Raw genomic sequence first — 20648 nt, 5'->3', positions numbered from 1 at the left:
ATTTTGTATGGATGATTACATACAAAATAATGTAAATACATATATATGATCATTAATGATTCTAAAGTTGAAATAAAATGCCAAAAAATGTAAATATTTAAATTGCAATTTTAATTTTGTTCAATTTACATGATACCTAGTTGAAATGTGGCCCACCAGCCAAAATAATTTCCCACCCCTGTGACAGAGGGATATTATGCATGTGGTGATGGAGTATTGACATTTCTACTGCTGCTTGAGATTATATGGACCCTTCAGTGGTAGAATTTAAATCATTTGCTTTCTTACCCACCACCACCACCAGTTATTTCTCAGAAAATTGGTATCAAAGTAATTCAAGAATAAAGCAGGGGGCTTCAATGGCAGCCAATTGTATAGTAAACAATAACAATAAGTTACTGGACGTACAACACGAAATCTCCAACTACTTTCTGGAAAATAACATGACCTTGAGCAGACACCTTGGAGAAATAAATTGACTGGCGGAGAAGTTACTGTATGTCTTTAACAAAACAAGCAAATTTAGGGATGATTTATGAAAATATGTAAAATTACAGTATTTTGAAATGTGTTACAGTCTACAGTCGTAGCAGTCATTATACAGGTATATTGAAAATACAACTGTAATGATATTTCACAGGAGATACTCTTGTATTTCCATTCTTGCTAAATGTAATATGACAACAATCCCTTTGTATATTTTAAGTAAATTCTGATGTTGGAGTCTGATGAGATAGGCTCGGCATCACGGCTGCAATGGCTTAGAAACAGCTTTTATTCAGCCCGCTCAAGGTGAGCACATATCTTATTTAGTTAAACAAAAGCTGATTTGTAAATGTATTGGCGTCTCCCCCCATGCTGCAGACTTGGCAGGCTTTTTTCTCTAATCTGAGATCTCAAAAGCAAACACTGGCAGACATATTGTAGTTTGCTCAGCATGAAAGCAGAAATGTCATTTTAGAAGTGCATCATTTCCCTTTCAGAAATGTTATTGTGTTTAACTCCAGGGCTCCCATATGATATGCATTGACAAATATATCAAGCGCAACCAAATAAGGAAATGCTCACAAACTGCACATATCCAGCTTTAAAAGGAAAACACAGCACTTGGTGATCAGGCTGCAGACCTCCTACACTTTCAGTCCAGAACTTCAACCAGAAGAGCAGAACATACCTTTTTTATAGAGGTTTCCTTCGGAGTAGCTGATGATTAGGAGTGGCAGGCGTCATTGTTCTGTGGAGACTAACCAAGACTAACAGATTCACCCACGTTGAAATTCAAAGTCGGTACAGTCAGTTATTGTCTGATCTGCACCATCAGACAGGGAAACTGTGACCCTGTGTGGACAACATTGATAATATATTAATTCCTCTGTCTGCATCGTTTTATACGCTGGTATTTTTACACTCCTCTTATTTTTGTTTTTTTTCCTTCTATCCCTTACAACTAGACTAACACATGTTTAACTGTCTTCATATCAGTCCACAGAATACCATACGTTATGATAGGATTTTGAAAGGATGTAACCATCTAACACCAAGAAAACCAAGAGCGATGGGTAGTGCGAGTGTCACCTGAGGACAGGCGGTATGGAGCGATGTCAGCTAGCTCTAAAATGTAAATCAACATAAACCTGAAAATGATTCAGTTCCTTCTGAGGAGGCTTGTCCCCGCTGTCTCCGGGAGATGATGAAGGTCATTATAGCAGAACACACATTCCTGCAGGTTTTTGTTTGTTCTTTGTTTTTGTTTTTTCTTCATTACAGTCATGTCATTATTTATGCTGTTTAGTTTTATGCTTTCCTATTTTATTTGAGAACGTGCACTAATTAATTTGTGATATAGATATATTTTTTTACACGTTTTGATAATTTTCTATTATGCATATTCACAAATAATTCTTGTCTCCGATTAATATTTATTTAGGATTTCCTAAAATATTAAGAAAATCATTTTTTAAAATACTTTATTGGTGTTGGTAGTTTTGTTTTTCGGCAGATAGTCACTGTAACATATCTTTTACATATATCGTCCTATATTTTACATATTTTATGTTTCTCCTTAAAATGTTTTATTTCATTAACTCTGCTGGCGGTTTGTTCCAAAAAATTGAGATTTTCAGGTGAGTGAGAAAAAAATGTAGGTAAAAAATCCCCATTGAATAGAAAATCAAGCATAAAAAAAACACATCTATTCTGGAAAACACGTCAGTGTGTGTATATCTTCCCTCCAGATTCAACCAGCCGCCCATCCTTACAAACCAAGACAACAGGCCTACACAGGACAGTTAAAAATTCATCATGTCATGTTTAATTTTACAGTTATAATCACTTTTTGTTTCCAGTGTCATAAAACCATAAAAAATAAATATACATTATGTTACAAAACATTTCCAGTGTCTTGGATCATAAAAAACAAGGACATTTATTAACAGGATTGATTACATGAAGGCAAACGCTGGCAGATCAGTGTGTAATATGTGGTACAAAGGCATCCCATGACTGGCAAAAATTACTGTAAGTTGCCTTTCAGTAGCTGCAAGATGGATTAGAGTTGGCATCATTTTCACTTTGAACTCAGATGATTCAGAATTCCAGCAATGAAGAATGACTTTTATCCATATTAAAGGGTTAAGCTGCACACATTTTGGATAAAAATGACTAAATCGCAGGATGAATTCTTATTTCGCTCCTGACTTTTGCATCATAAAAACCCCATACTGTGTAGTAGCTTCCTTCTCAAACTATTTTGGAATAACCTGAGTTAAACCTGAAGTGACCCCGACTCTAATCGGTTCATCATGACTTTGGTAACAAGGACTGTGTAGAATTGAACAAAACGGGCAGGTTGGACAAATGAAAACTAAGGCTTCAGGTTCATACAGTACTACTGAAACAAGTTCACCAGAAGGGGAATTCCTTCCCAATGCACATGATTCATGTCCATCCTGTGGTACTCTGTGTCCACACACTTTTGCGACTGCACTTTGAAAGTAAGTTTATGCAAGCGCGCTGCACAGAGTAAGATGTGTTTCTGCAGGTCCATGAGGGCCAGTACAGAGCCGCCGGTGAGTTTATTTGTGTAAGGCCTCAGTCCGGGATGAAGGCACCATTTCTCACGGAATTGTTCTCAATCAGTTTAACCAAGTTTTTTTTTTTTTTTTTTTTCAAAAACTGTTTCCATTTTAACCGGGGAAAATGACTTTAAGTGGTGAAAGCTTTTCTAGCTACACCTGAAATACAGAACAGATCCTCAACTCATTACATTGCGCATTATGTACACATTAGTTACAACCTAAATCCACTGCATTGACAAGCTGCAAGAGCCTTTCTCTGAGCTAAAAAAAAAAAAAAAAAAAAAGAAATAGAGCACTTGGTGCATGATAGTGCCATCGGTGTCGAGCGGAGTCCAGAGGTCAGTGAGCTTGTCTGGAGTTTTCCTTCCAACACAGACTTTTTAACAGGCAAAAGGGATTTATTACTATCCTTTTGGACGATAATCTGACTGTACCGGCATGAGTTTGTGACCTTATTACATTTTCCGAGTGAAAACCTATCTGAAAGTCTTGTCCTGCTTTCCCGACACGAGAGGAAAAGTGACATGACGAACACCTCAGACCCCAATGCAGAGGACAGTCATGTTGCAATACATTCCGGGAGAATTCTTCATCTTCTGACTCTGGTTTTGGCACGCATTACTCCACTTCATCCCCTCTCCATCAGTAAGGTCCTACATTGCATTCCCTTTGTCGTTTCTTGCATCTTTTCTTTTTCTTTTCTCAGGCAGCCTTCGAGTCTGCCATTAATACTGCTCTCCAGTGGAAGGCAACAACAGAGAAGGGATTTATGGAGGGATCAACCGATCTTCTGCTCCCTTCCGGTCACCTGTCATTCATTGCCGTTCTCTCTGCTTGTCTTTTCTTTCCTCCGCCCTGGCGAGTTCTTCACTCCCACTCTCACAATGGCAGGCTGGTCTGAGTTTTCCTAACAGGTCAGATCGAAGTCTCGTTACTGCCACTGTTAATTGTAGAGATGAATGGCGGGTGGGGAGGGGGCGGTGGTGCACGGTGCATGGTTGAAGAGGAGATCAAGAACATGCAGGTAAAAATGGGTGCACGGATGCAGGAGGTCATCATGCAGTTTTAAGGTAGAATGATCACTGTTATCATGCTGGACTTAAAGGAAGAGTTCAACGTTTTGATATAGGACTGGAATCAAGAGGAAGATGTTGAACTGTCCCTTTAAATATGTTTTTGTGGGGGATACATGCAGTGCGACGGCTGACAGTCAATCGTCACGTTATTTAGGCGGGGAAATTGTTTTTTTCTTGGATCTTGAAATCACAAGATGAAAAATTTATCTGTGGTTTATCGTATCATTACATGCCCAAGCAAGACAGGAAATTGAATCAAATTGTTATTTTTGACACATTATTTTTACTTCTTACATTCAACTAGCCTGTTTTACTGCAGCAATTAACCCTCATATTATGTTAAGGGTCAATTTCACCCATTGGGTCAATGGGTGAAATGGGTCAAATTGACCCTTAACATAATATGAGGGTTATATACATTTATACTGTCCTGGAAAATTAGCATTAGTAAATGCTTAAAAAGTTTGCAAAAAAACATTCATTAACTCATAAAAGTCTACTCACTCTGAGTCGGACTCGTTCCCTCCGTTCACAGTGCCTGACTTCAAGTGCATGGCCAGTCCCCCGTTGGTGTCCCGGTAGACGCCTGCGGGCGGCTGCCCGGCAGGAATCGGTTGCCGTGGAATCACTGGAGGTTTAATCAATGAGCTGTTGTCATGGTTGCCGGGGCGACCTCCATCATTGGAGGACAGTGAGGGCCGTCGGGATGAAGGGTTCATGATGTTGACAGAGGGGGACGGGGGAGTGGTCACATTGTTATTCGGGGACGAGGACGTGATGGTGGGGGTGTTGTAGTCGCTGAGTTTCTCCCTTAGACGATTCTTCATGTTCTTGTCTGTCAGCGGTGGAGGGTAGCTTATTTTGTTCTTTAGAATTCCTAAAACAAACAATCAATATAATTTCAGAACAAACTGAGTGAATTCATATGCGTCGTGCAACTTGAAGAGCCATCCTCTTACCTTTCCTCTGTTCCGGTTGGTGGTTGCTATTGCTGTTGGGATGTCCGGCCTGACCCAGGTCTTTAGCGTTAGCGACTGTCTGTTTGTCCTTCTCCTGAGGCGTCTCCTTGTCTCTCTCCACCATGTGATTGAACTTATTCTCCGGGTGCAACTCCACGTTCACTTTGGTCTCCACCCTCAGCCGCTCCGCCCCGCCGGGATCCTCGCTGTCGCTGGCTGTGGTGGCCTCGGTTGGCCAGTAAGGCTTCACATGATTGGATACTGAATCCACTAGGGAGAGATAGACAAATTTGAATCAGCTTCTTCTTCTGCCTACAAAAGATCGTTGACTCGGAAATGGACAATGACTCAATTTGTTGCAGATTTTAGTTTGATGCTCATCAGGACCTCACCTTTACCTTTGGGTGTACTGTGAACCGGCTGTCTCTCATTATTCCATTTTGGCTTGACGTCGATGTCGTCGTCCTCGCTGTCAGACGAGTGGGAGGAGGCGTAGGAGGAGCTGTGTTCGTCCACCGACAGCTCACTGTCCGAATCGGAGTCTGAGGTGGACGATGAGAGGAGGGCGGGCACGGATGAAAATTCAGTGCTCATTGTTGCCTTTTGAGTGATTCTCTGACCGAACAAGAGTGAAACTCACCATCTACTTTGGTGCCATTTCTATGGAAAAGAGGCCCGTCGAGATCAGTGTGACCTTTAGCTGTTCCCAATGAGACGCTGGGCTTTTGGCCCGACTCCTCCCTGGAGAGAGAGAGAAAGAAAGATGGAGGCGGAGGGAGCGGGATAGTGGGGGAGGCATGAGAGGAATTGTAACGGGACATTAAAAGTAAAGATTAGCAAGAGACGGGGAGTGGAAGTGGAGTATTCTGTTAAACAAGCTCAAACTTGCACGCCGAGAAAACAACTGTTCGTTAAACCCTCTAAAACACCAGACAAGCTGTTGTCTTCCCAGACACCATAAACCTAGACAGGACAAAAATATAACACTTTCTTAACGAATTTCTTCTGACCAAAAAATGAAAACGATACTGGTGTTATACCAGTGAAATGAAATATATACACAAATATATACACAAATACATGTACATACATAAATACACAGATATATACATATATGTATAACACAAATACCGGTGTTATAAAAAGAGCATCCTTGACTTGAGTCATTGAAGGTGTGAATGTCATCAATTACGCTGAATATATTTCATTCAAATTTTGGAGTTGCATTTGGCGCCCTTCAATGTTTATTTGAGGTGACAAAGAAGGAAAGTCTAACAATTTCATGACTTAAAAAAACATATATTTATACGTGAATTCATTTTAATTTTGGAGTTGCATTAGGCGCCCTTCAATGTTTATTTGAGGTAACAAAGAAGGAAAGTCTAACCATTTCATGATTAAAACTATATATTTATATGTGAATTCAGTTTAATTTTGGAGTTGCATTTGGCGCCCTTCAATGTTTATTTGAAGTAACAAAGAAGGAAAGTCTAACCATTTCATGATTTAAAAAATATATATTTATACATGAATTTGTTTTAATTATGGTTTCCGTGCATTTAAAATGAAATCAAGAGGTCTTTTTCACTTGATTTACAAAATTATAATAAAGACCACATTTTTAAACTACAGAAGTAGTTTCCAAACTGTTTCAAGCATAAAAAGGAAGGAGCTCTCATTTTCTCTCTTGCTTTTCATTCCATGTTGGACAAGATTCTGGCCGGGGGGGAGAAATGTGACTGGAGAGTGACCTATCTGATGGCTGATCTAAGACAAGCTTCTGGAAGCAGCTGACATCTGCCGAAAGCCATAGTAAAGTGAATGTATTACATTCCCCCTTCCATAGTTGGTCCCATCTCTTTTCTCTCCTTTCCATTCACTCTCCTCACTTTCACATTCCTCCCTTTTCCCCCCGCTTTGCCTCTTGTACCAGGCAGCACACAACATAGCTTTTCCCCCTGGCGTTTTTACGCTCATTGACCCCGCTGTCAGTTCGCATTACTGAAATGACAGTTTTATGAGACCCGGCGTGAAGTCAGACCTCATCTTAATTCTGTAAAATGTCTTTTAAAACTGTATCTATGTAACTTCACTCCGGAGTGATGAAAAGATGTCCATTTGCACTCGTAACTGAATACGATACAGGGAGAAGATAAGCTGGAGATGTACAGTATTTTGCAAACAATATTTCAAGATCAATCTGCAGATGTCTTGTCACCTGTACTCCAAAATGAAGTGGCACATCAACATGCAACAGTGAGAGATACACTGACAATATTCATTTATCATTATGCTACTTATGTTTTTTTCAAGATCTATTCAGGGATGGAAAAAAACATATTATATTATCTTATACTGAAATTAGCTCTTGCACCAAATTTGCATTAAATATCTGATGGAAGTGCTAGCTGTTTAAGAATAAGAACAACTTTATTTATCCCGAAGGAAATTGTTTAGCCAGAGTTTTAAGTAAAACATAACAATAATAAATAATAGTAGGAAATTGTATAAACAGTATAAAAAAGGGGTGAGAATAAGAAATACAAATAAAACTAAAAAGTGTCAAAGTAACAAGTCAAGACAATAAAGTGTTTTAAGGTCTTAAGTACAAAGATTTTGAGATTCTCTGCGGCTGAAGGGAGAGGAATTAAAAAGTCTGCAGTTTATAAAAAAGTTTGCCGGAGTTTATGATTTTAATAAGGCATCTCCTTTATATAACGCCCAGATTATTTCAATCTAATAATTCTCTCACATTCACCTTTTAATTGTAAATCTCATCACAAATAATAATGATAGCCTTGTATTGAAGACATAGATATGATCACTGGCTTAAGCTTCCTGGTACAAAGAACTGGCTAAAAAGTTTGTCTACATTTTGTCCAAGTATTACTCTGAACAATTCCGTGCAAGTGTGACCTCAGAGATAAAGATGATGTGTCTCATGTAGATCATATTTGCCCCGATTTGCCCGATTTAAGTCCCCTTGATCATTGCGATCTGCGTGGAGTCTTGCAACCAGGCCATGTGCTGGCAAATCTCTGCACAGTCATGCAAGCTCAATTACTGCGCAACACAGGTGCCATTCTGCGGCAGCATGCACATGCTGAAGAGAAGGAAAGGATTCCAAATGAAACCAAAAGCCACAAAATGAAAATAACTTTGCTTAAATGAGGCATAAAATGAGGAACGGGGGTGGCGGTGGGAGGCGGACACACCAGAGTCTTGTTATTACGCAGTGTGAGAAGTGTGATGCATAAGGAGATATGCAGGTTGAGTGATAAACAAGAAAAGGAGCTAAAAGAGAAATGCACATACACAAAAACACACACACACACACACACTTGTGACGTGGCTGTTTAGTCGAAGCAGCCATGCAGTCAGTAAGCATGTTGTACCTGAGTGTGTAAGCCAGGTAGCTGCTGCGGCTCTTGGCTGACCTGAGTGTGCTGTCCAGTGAGACAGTGGACTCGCCGATGCCCGAGCGATACAGGTGGCCATCTTCCGTGTAGGTGTTGTTACAATTGAGAGAACGCTGAAAATGTCATGACGACAGGGGAAGAGAGGAGGTAAATCAAATATGAACAAAATCGTGAAAGCATCATAGCTTTTAAAACTTACCCATCAAGACAAAAACCCAAAGCACAAAAATTATGTGATGATTGCTCAGTGGTTCCCAAATAAACAAACGCAGCACACACACACACACAAAAAAAAAACTATCACAAAATTAAATTTTATTTAACAATCCATAAAAACGTACCGTTAGCAAGGAGGCCCTTGTTGTCGCTGAATCATCCGGTATATTCTTCTTTCCAGTGAAGATGTTCTTGAGGTTTTTTCTGACCTCTTTGTTGAAGACAACGTGGAAGAAGAAGATGAAGACTCCCTGTAAAAAAAAAAAAGAGATTTCTCGAAACGGGTCCTTCTACATTAATAACTATTTTTCTCAAATGGTTATCACGTTCATTTTATTACAGTGTATTTCACCAGTTGTTTTCTTCGGAAGAACACAAACCCTGGCTCACCTGTAGACAGCTGAAGCCAGCGAACAGGTAGTGGAAGGTCAGCACGTCGCTGTTCACCGCCATGAGACCGAGCAGCCAGGTGGCGCTGATGAGGAGCAGGAGGAGGAAAGCCATTCGGAGGGCAGGACTGAGGAGATGAACACGGTCACATCGGTTCAAAAGGGTTGAGATACACTCGGTACATTCGAAATAACTGTCGGCCGTCTTTCAGAACCCGAAAAATTTTGGGTGTTGTGTTACTTATGGAAACTTACATGGCTCCTGACTTCTCAACCGCTTTCTGCCTGCGGCCACAAGAAGCCTTTGCAGCCAGAATAAAGATCACAATGTTCACCTTAAGAGAGGAAAGAGTGTAATTTTTATTTGATATTTATCAATACATATGATATTTTTAATCATTGCTTCCTGCAGGAACATGAATTAAATCACTCTGGATAGAATGCATGTTCTAGTGGTGCAGAAGGAGGCCCATAATTTTTTTTCAGTAAGGCTGGATCATCGCTGGACCTGAAATGCACGTAAAACCCTATCTACAGTAGTTCCAAATAATTTGATAGCAAGCGACGTGCAGATTGTTTTGGCTGCAAATGTCAAACACAAAGCTGTTGTCTAAGGATATTGACATACCAAGACGACTACAAATATGGGTCCTGCAAAGCTCCAGATGAGTGTGTCATGGACAGAGAGCCAACAGAAATCAGGGTTCCCGTAACCCTGAGGATCTAGACCAACCGCCAAGCCTACACACACACACACAGACAGACACACACGAAAGATAATTTAAGTTCCAGACATGATAAGAAAAACCGTATCAGAAAATTACGAGAAAGACATTTTCATTATGAGAATATTTATCATCAAAATAAATCATGAGTGTTTTTTTTGTCACTCACAGCTCTATTGTGCTGTTTTAAGTTCAATAATCTCATCATAGAGAAGATAGACAAGTATGAGCATTATGGACATTTTTTATGGCACTGAGATTTGCTATGCATGTTTGTTTTGGTGTTTACGAATCTGCATGCGTGTGTGTGTGTGTGTGTGTGTGTGTGTGTGTGTATTTCTCACCAGTGATAATGGCAGGTATGCCCCAACCCATGGCATAGTAGAACCTCATGTGACCATGGTTGATGTTACGCAGCTCTGTCAGCATGCGGTAGATGTGAAGCCCCTCCACGAACATCCAGGCAAAGGTGCACATGTAGAAGTAATGGAGGAGGATGGCGATCACAGTACAGACAAACTAGAAAGAGGCAAGGAGAAGAAAAATTGTGAATGGGAAGCACCGGTATATTAGATAAGGTTTGTTCCCATCCCATTTTTCTGACCTTGTTTTTACTCTTACTCACTTATCAATAATAACAAATCACTCTTCTGCTACTATTATCTATTGACAGCAAAGTACAAGTGTAATTTCATTGAGCATGTGCAACAGTCGCCACAGCCAGAGCAGAAAATGAATCCAGATGAAATAATTTGTTGCGATCTGAATGAGAATTTCTACAAGTAAAACAAAAATACCTTCTTCCAGTCAGTTGCACATATTTAGTAATCATCAGCTACTGGAGTATTTGCTTTTTTTTTGCCATTATGATTCCTTCATCTCTGTTTCTGCTGCTGTGACAGAGGAATGCAGTGGCAGGGAATGTCCCTGGAGTGGCGATACTATAGTTTTTTTGCAATACCGTGTACTGAGATCAGAGGGATGAGCGACTACTTTGACAAGGTTATAAATCGTCACGCAAATGGCCCCAGGGGCTCTCACCATACACACACACACACACACACACACACACACACACACACACACACACACACACACACACAGCATGCATCCACACAACTAACACATTCCACAGTTCTGACATATAGACACATACACACAGTTACAAAAGAAATGCGAGAGATTAAAAAGCGAAAAGCAACATCAGGATTCTATTTATGCTCAAAGTTATGCTAAAATACCTCAAATCACATTTCATCAACAAATTAGGTAAACTATCACAGAAATTTCTCTGGAGTCTTGAAGTTAGTCTTCCGTGACAACAACATTAGTGATGAATCATTCACGTCAATCTGTTTCTAACTTTTACGGTAACAAAACCAGTTGAACTCAGTTGCACTTCTGGCCACAAAGTTTCAATTGACATTCATCAGTTGGAAGGATACAAGACATTTTAATAGTTCTGATGAAAATTAAACACGGTTTCTTTCCATTTTACATTTATGAGCAGTGTACCCACACCAGAAAAGCTATGGTCTCACAATTGTTGCTGCGAAAAGCAGGGAAATACTAATCAAACTAAGATGTAATTGCTTTCAGGAACATTAAACAATAACGTAGTTATATACTTAGCAGTGGAATGACAGATTATCTCCAGGAGAGAAGTGTTTGGTGTTTTACAAAAGTTTAGAATAACACTGTCACCCTCCCTCTTCCTTCTTCACATCTTTCATACACAACAGTGATGGTTAAGTTCATTGCCTGGAACAGGCAGCTTAGAACGGCATAGTGACTCACATTTCCCTTTTCAGGTACAGGGAAGTATTACAACACAGGACTGGTGTGAGCTTGTTTAAATCTGTCCCCATTCTTCCTCGAGACCTATTATGTGTCTTGGTTTCCCAAACCGCTCTTCCTCTCAAAAATGGGATTATCTATCGCTAAACAGATTGATGTTGTTTTCTGCAAGACCGAATTAAAAGGGGTTTTATCAAGTGAAATCTGGGAGCGCTCAGAAGTTAATTTGGACATCAGTCGTTGAGCACTCAGAGGTCTGCGTCTAGAGACAGGTACCAGTCACGGCATGTCTCCACTACTGGCCCTGGGAAGTGTGTCCTAACGTCTGTGTGAGCAGACTTCAAAGAAATCCTACACCTTTTGAGTTGACTGTACCGCTGTATGTGCACATAGCTGCTCCTGGATGATATTTTTTATCAAGTCAGATCCAAAATTACATTAGGAGTTAAAATATTTTGCATTGACTTTAGACTCTATATTATGAGGTTAACAGGAACAAAAGGACACTTAGTAGGTATTCTCTGTTCAGCACGTTGGATTAACGGATGAAGATTTGGAGACCGCTTTGCCAAGTGGTACTTTCTTCACTGCAGATCGAGTATCAAAACACAATCAGTCAAATTCAGGCAGGCCTTGGATGATTTCGTCTGATAAAACCCCTGTCAACACAGCCTTAAGGCAGCTGCCTGCAGGCCAAACTCAAACCGTAGGAGACCTGGCAGCTTCTCACAGAGTAAACAATGTATTTAACGCGCATTAGGTTCTACTGCACTACATATTTCAGCAAAATACTAATGTATTAGCACATTGCATGCACACGTATAATTTAAGTTGCTTTGAATGCAAAAAAGGATTCTTAAAAAAATGGTTGATTTCATCAGCAGCACTTGTCTATGAATGATAGTGCAAAAATGAAAAATCAGATTATGTTATGGGTTTAATGTGAGGCAGATGTTTCCTTCATGGAATGGTCTTCTTTATTCTGTCTTTAAGTCATCAGTTTAATAATCTACTACTTCAGGTACAGATATTTTCATTGACTTGAGCTCCACTATGTGTTTATGGCAAAATTGTGGGCCTAAATGCAGATTCGGAAAGGAAATACCATAAATCCCATTTACGTCTGATGCAAATGCGAAAAGTGTTGGGACTTTGGTTAAAAACTGGCTGTTGAGTTAATGTTGATCCAATGTTAACCAATTGCATACACAAATAAAGCAACTAGATGAGTATTATCCATGTTAAAAACAGGCTATTTTCAAAAGCCAGTATCCCAATCTTTAAACTGTCACAATTTTGCAAATGCAGATAGTAGATAGATATATTTTGATACAATGTGTTCAACAATCTCAGTGTGTCTCACCGGGTTGTCGGTCTGATTGATGCCAAGCAGGAAGACGAGCTCCGAGAAGAAGAGAGCGGCCACCAGGTTCCTATGTATGACGTGGAGGTTGGAGCTCAGTCGGCGCAAGAGGCACAGCAAAATCAAGGTGAGCAGGAGGAGGAAGAGGGACACCGAAACTGTGGTGTAGGTGACAATCTTCAGGGGCAGCACGTCGCCATGCTGTCGACAGAGTTCATGACGCTTGGATCAGAAGTCGATACTTGCTGATTTTTTTAAAGAAGGTTAGGATCGGTCACAACAGTACCTCTCTCTTTGAGATATCCATGAGAACAGCGAAGCTGGTCATGTGGTTACACTGACAGCTAATGTGGCTGCTGTTCCTGTTGAGCACTTCGCAGCCTTTGGAGGACCAGCCGCCAGTCCCTCCAATCCTAAACACACAAACACGGGCGGTTTCAGACAATCTACAACGGCGATGATATCATTGTCTGCGCAGAGGCTTATCTGTGTCCCAACGTACGCAATGGAGTGGTTCCAGAAGACACAGACAGGCTTGGTCCTCTCTTCTGTCTCCAGCAGGGTGTACTCCAGAGAGATTGGAGGATCCAAGATGGGAGGAAGGGACGACCCCTCAGCGTGCACTGTGGCGCTCACAATGGCCGTGTTGATTACTGGGCGGTTGGGTAGCCTGGAATCCATCAGGAGCATACATAAACACATGGAAGTGCACCGAGATTTAAAAAACAACAAACTAATATTTTTCCAATCTATGTCTGCTCTGACAGAGTGTTTAAAAATAGTATCGGCAATAAAGATAATAAGTTACCTTGTCATTTAGGTGATATCTTTTATGGACTATATCTGCTCTAGATTAGGTTAGAGTTGTTAAAATTTCAAATGGAGTGTGTACTCCCTTATTTCCACGCTGTCAAATAACAACCCTCATTCTCAGTGGCAGGGCTTTTAACTGTGTGACTGGATTACACTCCATAATTTAATCCCCCTGGAGTACATGAGAAATTTGGTCGGCACTCTCCTGCACTCGAGCGCAGACAGCAGAAGCCACAGATGTGCAGGCCAGTACATATTGATTCTGAAAAGGAGGGCTCATCGATTTATCGCAGGTTTAACACCGTTTAAATCTACATACCTCAGACTCCTGCGGTCGGGGTCGTATCTTTCCGGCAACAGCTTTCCCAGTGATTTGTACACTATCACTACGGCGACCGGTAGATGGGCAACTGGCTCAAGGTGACGGCGTCTCCTATCAGACAGTGTGTGCTCCTCTGCCGCCGGGGGATCCGTCTGAGCTGCGGGGTCTGGAGTGGGCTCTGCTGTTTTAGGCAAAGGGTAGATGTTAGAGGAAATCTGGAGACAGAAATAATGGCTGGGAAGATTACAGTTATATTTAGACGCTGATTCTAGCAAGTGCTCCTAACCTTTTTGGCCCTGAGTTCTGAGGTTGAACTGAGGGAAGCGGACCGATGATCCAAGCTCTCTTGGATATTCTTCTTGAATGTCCTGGAACCGAGGGAACCTTGTTCTGTCCGGGTCTGACACATCCAGGTAATCCACGGTTAGTACTGGAAGCAGAAAAAAGTTGGTTGAAAACTTTGTAAATATGTATGAAAGCTGAACCAGAAACCGTATGACTTCTACTCACTCATGTTCTCGGTGATGATGGTGAAAGGTTTCAGGTATGTTTTTCGTACATTCTGTGCCAGCGTCTGCGCGTATTCCTCAAAATTGTGGAGCAGATGTGCTGTGCCACCTTCTGTCCTTTGAATCAAGTCCCAGTGCTCCTTGTTGTCAGGATCCAAAATAGCACTTCCAGCTCGCACCAAGTTCTTACAAAGTACAGCGCATACATTGAAAATATTCAGGCATGTTTTATAGATCAAAAAAAGTCAATTCGGAGCACAAAAATCCATGAACAGATAATGTTTCCTTTTACCTCATTGAATTCTGCATCCCTGGCAGCAGTCAGGTCGAACCCGGCTTGTCGGCTCTCGTACTGTAGCACGTGGCTCAGCAGCTGGGCGGCTGTCTTTACATCGTTGCCATAGTAATGCGGCGTGTTGTTGGTCGCGCTGTGAAGCAAACGCACGATCGTCTTGGAGCGCTCACTGTCCATCCGCGAGCTGTTCCGACGCAGGTCGTTGTTCTGCAGGAATAAAGAGTTTGGGGGTGAAAAGAAAGCGAGACCAAGCAGGTCAAGATGAAGGAAAGCTGAGCAGGTGCAGGGAAACATAATGGAAACTGGTCAATCCAAGGATTAGCCGGATTTCGAGTTCAGGCTTTGGCTACTTCGCCCATTGTGTAAATCTCCCATTGAATGGATATTAAATTTACACTGTAATGAAGACACATCGTGGCTTTACCGACTTTCTTAGAAAATCACTCTATTATGGATATTACTTAAAATAATTCAGGACGGTTTAAATTACAAAAGTTATTCTACTGGTCTGAAAACTTACTGCTCAGAAATACTATTTGGAAATCATGACAAAAAATGATACTCTGTTCAGCCTCATTTCCAAACTTCCCATTCGATTTAAAACTTTTTTAGACTTTGCATCTCAGCAAAACAAAAAAAACTACTCCCTTGTAAGGAATGTGAATGAAATGTTCATTTAAATGACAGCATTTGTGTGTAATCACCAGCTTCTTCAGATGTGAGAAGGAGACAGTGGTGCAGTTGAAGAGTTCAGGTAACAACCAGCCTTTCTCGTCGCTACAGTGGCGGATGGCAGTACCTAAAAACATATATAAAAGCATGTTTATAAAATCTATGCAAATATTTCATGCATAATCACTGCTTTTAATTTTGATAGTGATAGAAAGAAGAATTGCTTCTTGATACTTCACTAATGTAGAAAAATGATGACTGTATATTTATCTATCAGAGCATTCTTAAACATAAATAATTTATGTCTGCTTCATATATTTATCAGTGAGGCAGCTGAGGTGAGTCCCCTGAGGTCAAGTCTCACAAGTAGCTTCCCATATAATACAGTAACTATCGATATGGGGGAATAAATAATATGAATAATGATGTAAAAGCTAAGCAAGTATCCACCTTGAGGTTCTCTTTATTTATTATGGTTAAAAAAACTACTGATTAAGGGAAAAAAAATATTATAAAGAAGAAAATGGATCTGTACAAGTAGTTCCTGTCAGTAGCAATTTGGGAAAACTCTTAATTCAGATGCAAAGTCTCTTTATGTGCTACTGTTACAAAGGGATAAATGGCTTAAGGACATGGAGAAAAGAGAAGGCGCGGAGCAAAGTACTAACATTCCCCAGTGAGTCTGCAGAGACAACAAAGGGGTCACCATGGTGACTGCAGCTACTAAGAGCTAAGCAGGAAGGTGACAGTGTCGCACTGGGTCAGAGAACTTGTGTTTGGAGCCCAGCTCAGCTGAGTGAGACAGGAGAAGGTACGATATTGTACCTGGCATTTTCATGAGACGCCAATTAAAAAGCTCTGAATGTGAGTGGCTGATAAGACATGAAAAATCAAACGAACCTACACTGTGTTTTCAGGCATCGGAGCCTGTTGTTTTCTTGAACACAAATAAAGCCGTCAGAGCCGTCCATGCAGCGGCATCAACTGCCATTTTAACAATTTTGTGCAATTTGGTGATTGCCAAGATTTTTGTGTCTGAAGTTAAGATTATTAGGAGTGAAATGATGTCATAATTTCCCTGTTCGATCAGATTAGATCATTCAAATCCATTCTAATATCTGCTTAATTAATAGGATGGTAAAACTGTTCCCCTCATTCCTTGTCAAATGTTGTTTTGTTTTGTTTTTGAAATACATCATATCAGAGACTCCAGAAAATAAGCGCTAAATTGATTGTTTTAATTCTTTAATATTTTGTATTCCTCATGTGTGCAGCTTCATGTTTTCTCATAACTTTTGATAACAGAGAACAAAAAAAAAAACTAATTCTTACACTGTCTTCTCGATCCCAACCTAATAATACATATGCTGTAAACATATTGATTCCCATATAATGTTTTGATGACATTTAATATAAACCTCTGCATCAATTTAACATCAGTGCAGAGGCAGCACTCTATCACTAATGACATTATTTCCTGTATATTTTCTCAAAATGTTGCGTTTGCACTTTGGAGGAACTTTACAGAACTCACCAACAGATCCTTTGGGACAATTCATGGCAGCTGGACGTCCAAATTTGGTTTTAGGCCACCAAATTCCTGCATCGAATGCCTTGGGGCAGCCTTCATATACCACTGTGGAGGATAGGGTTCAATGTTTACCATGAGACACAATCAACATTTCAAGCAGACATTCAACACTTACAGTAAGGAAACTGTAAGTAAATAAAAACGGACACTTGGAAAAGGCCAAGGTATAGTCATTAAACATATTTTTAAGACGAATTTATGGAACCGGTTTTGGCAATATTACTACATAATCAGGATTATATTGTGAAAGGCCATACATTTGTGAAGCAACCAATGTAGCATCTCTTTGTAGAATTATCAGTTGTAGCAGAACAACCTCATAATTCCTCTGTTTTTTGGAAGATTTTGGAGCTACATTATTGCTTTAACATGTAATACCACATTCCTGAGTTTGAAACTAATGGTCACTAACTTGGTGAATTATTTCATGAAGTTACGCATTCATACTTGACCAGAATTTACAGTGATCTGAGTTTGTTGCCTGCCAAAGGTCACCTTTAGGGAAACCAAAAGGCTCACCAAAAAAGGGAAAAAAAATCCTCCCTGTCCATAATTCTGAAGTTTGAGGATTCACGCTACAGCAAACCCCAGATTTCAAGTAATGACTTATAATTACTTTTATACAAAGTAACTAAAACTTCTTTCAACTGTTTTTTGACAATAAAGATCCAGTCTCAGTAAGCTTTAGGAAATGATCAGAGAAAACCCTTGCTTCTCTCTTTGACATTTCCCTGATCTCTTCTTCCCACTTTAATAATTTTATGGTGCAAAAGATCACAAAAAAATCCTGCTCAAAAATTATGTTAAGGCCAGAGATTCATTGAAAGTCTGTGCATGTTCTAAGCGGTGGAGGAGATCCATATTAGGTCACTGACCCACTGGCATTGGTTTTCTGTGAGAGACTATGTGGTTTAGTCTTCTATTCATCACTTATGTATTGTGTTTAAATGTGTCTGTGTGTGTGTGCGTGCATGCATGTGCGCACGTCTTGTCCCACTGCCAAGTTAGCCAGAGCAGCCTCTCTTGCTTGACTGGTTGGCCACAAAGACATTTAGTTAGCTCAACTGCAGGACCAGCAGACCAGAGCAGCACCTTTTGTCTTTTTTTGACACCATTGATTTATCGGGGGTCCACTTTGTGATCCGTAACAGTTTGAGGGATTATGCGGCTAATTTTATTAATTATTTTCAAACTAATATCAATGTTGTCAACATCAGAAATGTGTTCATTTCTAGTGAATTTATTATGCTTCACTTACATTTTACCATTAAATCAAATAAAATCCAGTTATGTAAGTCTCATTAATGTCATCTTACTGTACTTGGTCCTGTGTTTGAATGAAACTGCATACCTTCGCATCCAATGGGAGTGACTTCAGCGAAGGGGTTGTCACAGCGGTTACACTGACGCCCAATGACTCCTCCCTTACAGGGGCATTGCCCGGTGACGGGGTCGCAGGTTCGAGATTCTGAGCCAATTGAGAAGCACTCGCAAGGATAGCAAGTGTCTTCCCCTTCCGGACGAAAGTGGTTTTCCTGCAGCAAGAGGGGAGGGCGCAGAGGAATTTACTGTCAAATCCAACAACCGAAGAAACCGTCTGGTATTCTCCGATCAACTTTTGAATTGAAGTGTTTTACCTTGCAGCGACACTCCCCGGTTGTCTTGTTGCAGTCTTTATGAAATCCCCTGCTTGTATCACAGTTACAGGGTCCACACATGGGACTACCCCACCAGCCCTGAGGACATGGCTTCTCTACCCTGTTATTGGACCAAGTTTAAATATGGTAAAGCAAATGATATGCTTTTATATGGATAAAATAACATGTTGCTGGCACCTTCAAAATGCTAAAAATTGGGCTCTTTCAAGACTCTTGTGACTAATCTTGGACACAAAATGCTTTTTTTTTTTTCATTATTTGCACTTTTTCTCCTCTGAGACACAAAAAGGAGCACGTAGATGTGTTTTCAAAATCTTTTCGAATTTTACTGTAGATTATTTCAAACAAAGAAAAGTTCATTACATTTCGATGTGTAACAGACTAATCTTGGACACAAAATGCTTTTTTTTTTTTCATTATTTGCACTTTTTCTCCTCTGAGACACAAAAAGGAGCACGGAGATGTGTTTTCAAAATCTTTTCGAATTTTACTGTAGATTATTTCAAACAAAGAAAAGTTCATTACATTTCGATGTGTAACAGAGCCCAATTTACCTTCAGAAAATCTGATAGCTAATTATCTCGAGAATAAACTTCCTCAGCATTTTTCAACTCCATGAGTCAAACATGACACATCAGACACACACATGCACAGACTTCAGAAAGATTAGATCTCCACCTCTGTATCAGCATGTGGGCGTCAGAGACAAAACACCTTTAGTGGATTAGTAAGGCATGACGGGGGAATCCTACATCCTGCCTCATGTAGAAAGTGATGGGGGATCATGGGGGTGAGGGTATGATCAGGGCCAGCTATTTCAGGTGTGTTATTTGTAATGATAGCAGAAGCCTGCACAATAGCATATAACGATATATATCTCCTGATAATTCGATTATTTCCTTTATCCTTCTCTCTTTCTCGCTCTCTCCTTCCCTCTCTCTAATATACTGACGCGCACACACACACACACACACACACATGACTAATTAAATTGCTCCAAGGGATGACGTGTTTTTTTTTCTTTTATCTCTTGAAAATACATCTCATTGGTTTTGTCGCAAAGGGACGTTATCTCAAATCATAATTAAAATGTGCTAAAATTAGCAAGTTAAAAAAAAACACCTTTGGAAATAGCTAATAGCTAATTAAAAAAAAGACAACAAACAAACCAAAAAAAAAACTTTTTCTAGATAACCAATATAAAACAGTATTAGATCAGAAGTAGAATACTCTGCAAATTCAAACTAAAATAACATAAACATATCCACTCAAACAGCAAAGTTAAGCTACCGAGGAGGAAACCTTACTTGCTTTCGCAGTACTGGCCGTAGTAATTCAGTCCGCATTCGCAGGTGTAGCCATGGGAGGAACTCGGTTTGCGAACACAGGTGGAAACATGTTCACAAGGATTGAGGTGACAAGCATCCACACACTCCCTCCCAAAATAACCTGCAATACACATAATAAAAGGTCCGGAGATATGGGTAAACTATGGAAGGACATTTATAGCATTCAAACCTGGTTTACAATTCTGTGTTGGCTCAATGTGAACCCTGTCTTGATGTAGATGTGTGGCCATTTATATTTCTTCTATGCAATGGATTCAAGTAGAAATTACATCAAAACACTTGTGATCTCCTTCTTTTACTACTGACAATCATAGTTGAAATGGTGCTGATCGCTGACAATCTTTAATTGTGTTATGTTATGTTGGGTGAAATCACCCAAAACAGAGGACAAGCTTAAATCAGATGTTATTTTCAAGAT

The 20648-nt window shown here is 40.1% G+C and overlaps 1 protein-coding gene across 2 annotated transcripts in view; it reads right to left on the bottom strand.

The window, feature by feature from the left end:
* Positions 1 to 2292: 2292 nt before the first annotated feature.
* celsr1a (cadherin EGF LAG seven-pass G-type receptor 1a) overlaps positions 2293 to 20648 on the bottom strand; it is an 89228-nt gene continuing 70872 nt past the window's right edge. The window contains exons 14-36 of one of the 2 annotated variants that reach the window (XM_086146983.1): positions 20189 to 20330; positions 18861 to 18981; positions 18575 to 18758; positions 17167 to 17268; positions 15665 to 15759; positions 14958 to 15167; positions 14667 to 14850; positions 14443 to 14586; positions 14154 to 14337; positions 13524 to 13691; positions 13308 to 13434; positions 13022 to 13222; positions 10206 to 10380; positions 9765 to 9877; positions 9392 to 9471; positions 9138 to 9264; positions 8873 to 8998; positions 8508 to 8644; positions 5753 to 5853; positions 5511 to 5654; positions 5113 to 5382; positions 4658 to 5030; positions 2293 to 4017 (exon numbers count right to left, since the gene is read on the bottom strand). In XM_086146983.1, coding sequence (XP_086003109.1) covers positions 3993 to 4017; positions 4658 to 5030; positions 5113 to 5382; positions 5511 to 5654; positions 5753 to 5853; positions 8508 to 8644; positions 8873 to 8998; positions 9138 to 9264; positions 9392 to 9471; positions 9765 to 9877; positions 10206 to 10380; positions 13022 to 13222; positions 13308 to 13434; positions 13524 to 13691; positions 14154 to 14337; positions 14443 to 14586; positions 14667 to 14850; positions 14958 to 15167; positions 15665 to 15759; positions 17167 to 17268; positions 18575 to 18758; positions 18861 to 18981; positions 20189 to 20330 — 3533 coding nt within the window. In that variant the 3' untranslated portion in view covers positions 2293 to 3992. The remainder of the gene's footprint in view (positions 4018 to 4657; positions 5031 to 5112; positions 5383 to 5510; positions 5655 to 5752; positions 5854 to 8507; positions 8645 to 8872; positions 8999 to 9137; positions 9265 to 9391; positions 9472 to 9764; positions 9878 to 10205; positions 10381 to 13021; positions 13223 to 13307; positions 13435 to 13523; positions 13692 to 14153; positions 14338 to 14442; positions 14587 to 14666; positions 14851 to 14957; positions 15168 to 15664; positions 15760 to 17166; positions 17269 to 18574; positions 18759 to 18860; positions 18982 to 20188; positions 20331 to 20648) is intronic. The other variant, XM_086146982.1, reaches the window with a different exon arrangement.

The sequence above is a fragment of the Fistularia commersonii genome, chromosome 5 (assembly GCF_037954325.1).
Source record: "Fistularia commersonii isolate RoL2024-O1a breed Wild chromosome 5, RoL_Fcom_v1.0, whole genome shotgun sequence".
Taxonomy (NCBI): Eukaryota; Metazoa; Chordata; class Actinopteri; order Syngnathiformes; family Fistulariidae; genus Fistularia; species Fistularia commersonii.
This window is presented reverse-complemented; position numbering and strand designations above follow the sequence as displayed.